The sequence below is a fragment of the Helianthus annuus genome, chromosome 16 (assembly GCF_002127325.2).
Source record: "Helianthus annuus cultivar XRQ/B chromosome 16, HanXRQr2.0-SUNRISE, whole genome shotgun sequence".
In the NCBI taxonomy this organism is placed as follows: Eukaryota; Viridiplantae; Streptophyta; class Magnoliopsida; order Asterales; family Asteraceae; genus Helianthus; species Helianthus annuus.
This window is the reverse complement of record NC_035448.2, coordinates 174,174,822-174,181,002: the sequence shown is the minus strand read 5'-3', so window position 1 is coordinate 174,181,002 and position 6,181 is coordinate 174,174,822. Positions and strand designations below refer to the sequence as shown.

Here is a 6,181-nt window from a genome sequence, read left to right as displayed (position 1 = left end):
GATGGACCGCTTATGTTGAATGAATTAGTAGCCTGGCTTAAGCTTAAGAAAAAGGCGGGTATGATTTTTAAAGTCGATATTCACAAGGCATATGACTCGCTTAGTTGGGGTTTTCTGAATTCGATTATGGAGCAAATGGGGTTCCCCTTATTATGGCGTAACTGGATTATGGGCATCTTACAGTCTGCTCGTGCTTCCGTGCTAGTTAATGGATCACCTACAATGGAGTTTTCGTGTACTAGAGGTCTCCGCCAGGGAGATCCTATTTCACCGTTCCTATTTCTTATCGCCATGGAAGCTTTATCCGGAATGATGAAGAAAGCATCGGAATGTGGTATTTTTCATGGCATTAACTGTAACAATGGAGGTAACATGATTTTATCTCATCTTTTATACGCAGATGATGTGATATTTTTGGGTGATTGGTCGGTGCCGAATGCACTCAATATTCGGAGAATCCTGAGGTGTTTTTTCTTGGCATCTGGGCTCAAAGTGAATCTATCAAAATGCAGTTTGTTTGGGGTGGGAGTGGAGGCCGTGGAAGTGGAAAATATGGCAAATTTACTCCATTGTAGAGCGGGTTCTTTTCCTTTCAAGTATCTTGGCTTATACGTCGGGGCAAATATGAATCTTGCCCGGAACTGGAAACCTATTATTGATTTATTCAAAAGCAGATTGTCCATCTGGAAGGCGAAAAAGTTGTCTTATGGGGGTAGAATAACACTTTTAAAATCGGTGTTATCTGCGTTACCCACGTATTATTTTTCGTTGTATAAAGCACCGGTCCTTGTTATCAACCAACTAGAAAGACTACGGCGGGTCTTCTTTTGGGGCGGTTCGGAGGAAGTATCAAAAATGGCTTGGATGGCGTGGGAAAAGGCAATGCTTCCAGTTAAGTACGGGGGTTTAGGGTTTGGTTCTTTACGGGACATAAACCTTGCAATGCTTGCGAAATGGTGGTGGAGGTTTAAAACGGAAAGTAATTGTCTTTGGCGTAAACTTATTTGGACTGTTCATTCAAGTTCGAGAGCATGGAACCCGATTCCGTGTAAAGCACTTATGACGGGTCCTTGGAAACAAATATGCAGTAATGCGGCGAAACTGGCAAGCTTGGGGATAGACTTATCCAAAAACATTGTCGGTATAGTTGGAACGGGCACTGATATTGCTTTCTGGACTGACTTGTGGATTAGGCCGGAACCTTTAAGTGCGATGTTTCCGTTATTGTTCCAGCTGGATAAGAACAGGTCGTGCTCGGTGGCAGAAAGATCAGGTGCGTCTCGGGGTGGGCCGGCTTGGGTCTGGGATTGGAAACGGCAACTGAACAATGCTGTAGAAAACCTTCAATTCCAGCAGCTGTCATCTCTTCTACAACAGGTGGCGGTAACTTCAGATAAGGATAAATGGGTTTGGTGTTTGGACGACTCGGGCCATTTTAACGTTGCTAGCATTAAAAAGGAATTAGTTAAGTTATCCTGTACAATCCCGGAGTATGTAGTAAAATGGAATAGTTGGATCCCGAAAAAGGTCGTTATAGTCGCTTGGCGAGCTCAGAGTGAACGGCTTCCAACCAGACTTGCGTTGTCTCGTAGGGGCGTTCCGATTCAAAATGTGGAGTGTGCGTTTTGTGGAATCTCACCTGAAACTAGCGAACACATCTTCGTTGCTTGTGAAGTAGCCCAGGAAATTTGGCAGCTCGTTTTTCAGTGGTGTAAGGCTCCCTTTTTTATGGCCTTCAGTTTAAGAGATATCTTGGATGAGCATGTTCGATTCCCAGGTTCGGTTAAAAAGAAAAAAAACGTTTCATGCGGTGTGTTTGGTTACAATATGGAGTCTGTGGAATGCGCGGAACGAATTGATTTTTTCCGGTAAGTTGAGATCGTTAACAAATATGATAGAAGAAGTGAAGGCGAAAAGCTTCTTGTGGATAAAGAATCGAGCAAAAATGTCGGCGGTAACTTGGGAACAATGGCGGAGTTTTGATGTGCCTTAGATAAAATCTTTTGTTTTGGTGTTTGAATGCTAATATGTTTGTCTGGGATTGTAACATTCGGTGGTAGCCGCTGGCTAGTGATATAATAAAATTTTTTGTTGGCCGTTCAAAAAAAAAAAAAATTAATATATCTAGTATTACCTTATATTCAAAACGAGACAAAAAGAATCATCCTCACTCAACAAACATGTTTATATTATTAACCAAATTAAAACTTTTATTTTGTTTGATATTAAGACCGATAGCGGTTCACTTTTATCTCACATTTTTATTTTCACTTGTATATGATATTAAGACCGGTAGCAACCGACTTTATTTGTTTTTTTCATTTACGTTGTTATGTGATATTGAAACTGATAGTGAGTCAAGTTTTAATGGTTTATTTGTAATTTTATATTTCTAATTTGTTTAAACTTATTTGTGATGATTTCTGTAGTTCGTCTTTGACATGGGTTGACTAAAAAAAGAATTAAAACGAGTTGGTGAAAACGCTATAATGGATTGATTGATAAAAAAATCTTGATTGAACGAACAAAAACAAAATAAAAACAAGACAAAAAGGTAATGGATTGATTGAAAAAAAAAAGTTTAATATCTATATACTATACTAAATGAATTCTCTTTAGCCACAAGGTTTAATCTTAGCCAATCATTTTGATGATGTGGCATTGCTCAAAAGGCTGATAATTCAGCCAAAGGCGGGCTCCTCATTTTCCTTTCATACGCGCTCTTCATATAAAACGTAAATTCATTCTATTCAATATTCAATTCATTTCATTTCCTTTCATTACACAAACCCTAACACCGCCTTCTCTCTTCATTTCTCTGTAATCATATCGTTCCATGTATCAATCCATTTTCGCCGTGAAGTTGATGTAAAGATTTGTTTTCTGCATCCTCTTCAACATCGTCTTTCTTTTCATCCATCTATTTCGGGTCTTTTATTCGTTAATCCATATCGACATCTGTAAGTATTACTTTTTAATATTTTGGTGTAATCGGACTTTAAATATAGATCTGTTGTTTATGTTTAATAACTGTATGTTTTAGGTATAGATTCTGTTTGTGATTGTTAACCATAGCCCTAAATCGATTGTATTTTCTCTGTTCTAGAAACCCTCATAATCGTATTGTTAGCATGGATCTGGTGTGTTAGGTATATATTTTGATTGTGATTGTTACTCCTAGCCCTAAATCGATTGTAATTTCTCTGTGATAGAAACATGTTTAGCATAGATCTGTTGTTTTAGGTATAGTTTTTTTTGTGATTGTTAATCCTAGCCGTAAATTGATTGTAATTTATCTGTTGTACAAACCCTAATCCTGTTGTCATCATCGATATGTTGTTTATATTTATTTGTTGCAAGTTTTTTTGTATATGTTTTGATTTGTTTTCATATATTTAAACGATTATATAGTATAAGTATTTTTTCTGTTCTAAAAACCATAAATGTGATTTTCATCCAATATGTGTTGTTTATGTTTAGTTAATGTATTCTTTTGTTATACAATTTTATTGTTACTCATAATCCTAAACTGTTTTTAATTTTTATGCATTACAAACCCTACTGTTATAGATTTTCATTCTTACTCATAGACCTAAACCGATACATCACTTTGAATTTTATTCCTTATGTTAATTTTTTTCCTACTGTAATGCAGGTTTAGAATATGTCTGGGTCATCTTCTTCTTCATTAAGGTATATATATATCTGTATTGTTTGTTTATTGTTATTTCATTCTGTATCATTTGTTTCGAACAATAATATATAAAAATGTTTACTAACATTCTAATTTTAAAATCAGTATCAGAGAACCCTGTTTCTGTAGGCATATGAAAAAAGCAGATGAGATAATTCTGGTAAATAATATTTCATATTTTCTGTTGTTATTATTAAATTAAATTTGTTAAACTTTTTTTATATTTATTTTATATATTTTTTTATATTATTATTTCTCATCTTCTACTTTTTGGTTTGTTAGTCTATTCCTTCTGATGCTGCTTGCAAGCTGTGGGGTGTTGATATGGGCCCTACGAATGTGGACATACATACTGATGATGGCCGCATTTTCAATGTAGGGTTAACATACTGTAAAGGAAATTTTTTCCTTTTTTATGGATGGTCCAATGTAACACGACATTTTGGACTATCAGAAGGATGTTTTATAGTATTCAACCCCATCGATTGCACTACGTTTAAATTAACCCATTTCATGGATGGTGTTAGCGGTAGCTCTTTTTGGACTTATCTCCTATGTACATCTTCGCATTTTTATGTAAGTTATAATTATAATTTACTTTTAAGCATCTTAAAGTATTTCTGTTTATATTTGTTGATATTAAAATTAGTTATCTTATATGATTTAATTCTCTTTTTTACAGGTAATACCTGAAGTTATCCTGCCGGAAACCTTTTCTACATCTATTGATTTAATATCCACTATAATGATAAACAACAATCCGTTTCATGTTAGGATTGAAACGGATGGCGGTAAATTCGGATTTACCGCTGGTATCGACGTTATTGTTAGTTTGTTACATTTAGAGCCTGGTTGTTTTTTGATATTTACAAACTATTTTGGTAATGATTTTAACTTAAAAGTATTTGGAAAAAATTGTGTTGAAAAGAACTTTCATGATGTAGTCGTTGATGTGGTAAGGTTACATTTTGTTGTTATATGTTATAATTGTTAATTTAATAATGTAATATATTGTACTAAATGTGATATTTAATTTGCAGCCTTCAGTTCCTCCTATTGATGCTTTGAATGAAATTTATGAAGAACCACATAGTCGTGTTTATCGGTTTTCCCGTACCGTTGCTACCGATTTTGTAAGATCTGTTAATATTTTTTTTAGTTTGACTCATTTCGTTATTTATAATCCGTTTTTTTTATTAATTATGTTTTGTTAACAATACAGATCCTTCCCGATCGTGTTTCTGAAATGGCCAAACTTAATATTTGTTTGAAAGATATAACCGTCCGGCTTTTGAATCTGGAACCTCCACTTCAGTTTACCAATGGTACAAGACGTGAAAAGACACATAACGGTTTTCGATATGCGTTAACGCAATGGTCTAACTTCATGAAGACTGCTGAAATTAAGGTCCGTGACACCGTTGACTATTGTTTTGACGAAAATGATCAAGTGCTGATTGTTGAAAAGGTTGTACCTTACGTTAGTGGTCGTGTTTAGTTATTTGACTCTGTCGATGTTGTTTTTTCCTTTATCATTAGTATCTATTTTAACTTTTTACGGATTTTTTTTTTGTTTTCAACATTGTTATGTTTTTTAAAATATCAAGATAGTACATGTGATTTTTTGTTATTTTTTATTTTAAACAATAAAATTTATTTTTGTTATTTTTTATTTTAAACAATAAAATTTATTTGTAAATGATAATATTAAATTTTTAAAAGTCCAATGTGTACAATTTTATCATCAAAATTTTGATAAACTACCTATTTCCAACTGTAATAACTTTTCAATACTGTTGATTTAAATTTCCTCATTAAGTGTTACGTTATGTATTATGTATAACTCCCACCTTTACGATAATGCTACATATGCTTATTGCTTATATGTATTCCTGGGTTGTTTTCACTAATGCTACATAGAATTTAGTTACTCGAATGCGAATGCTATTTCTGTTACAATTTCACTAAATTTATCGTTTTATATCGTTTGAAGTATTAAATTCTGTATAATTGTTTCACGTTTTTTGTAGTAAAATGCTTAATTATACAAAACATATGTAATTTTATTACCTTTTATAAACACCTATTAATAGGAGTTTTCAGGATGTTGTTGATGATGTAAATGACACGCTTTTAGGTATTACGGAATAGAGCTATACACAAAGGATATGTCAAATACGGTTTAGATGATACATGTTCAAGTTAATAAGATAAACTCTCTGTCGAATTAGCAACCATTTTTAGGGTTTTGCTTATAAGATGGATGTGTCGGTGATGTTGTCGAGGAGTGTCCGGGAATGCTTAGTGATAGCATTTTCTTATACTCCTCGACAATGTCACCGACCCCTCTTAAAAACTCCATCAAAACTCTCACACCGGTTGCTTCTTCAACAGAGGGGTTTTTTTTTTGTTAACTGAACCTGTATCATCTTAACCTTTTTTGACTGACTGTGTATTGTTATTACATCAAGACTCAATTAAGATTAA

General features: G+C 33.9%; 1 protein-coding gene across 1 annotated transcript; it reads left to right on the top strand.

Moving 5' to 3' along the window:
* The first annotated feature begins 2,807 nt into the window (after positions 1-2,807).
* LOC110920044 lies at positions 2,808-4,976 on the top strand. The gene is made up of 6 exons (XM_035984909.1): positions 2,808-2,960; positions 3,656-3,693; positions 3,800-3,854; positions 3,977-4,270; positions 4,377-4,827; positions 4,917-4,976. Exons 2-5 carry the CDS (start codon positions 3,665-3,667, stop codon positions 4,686-4,688), a joined length of 690 nt encoding a protein of 229 aa, XP_035840802.1. The 5' UTR covers positions 2,808-2,960; positions 3,656-3,664; the 3' UTR covers positions 4,689-4,827; positions 4,917-4,976.
* Positions 4,977-6,181: the final 1,205 nt, after the last annotated feature.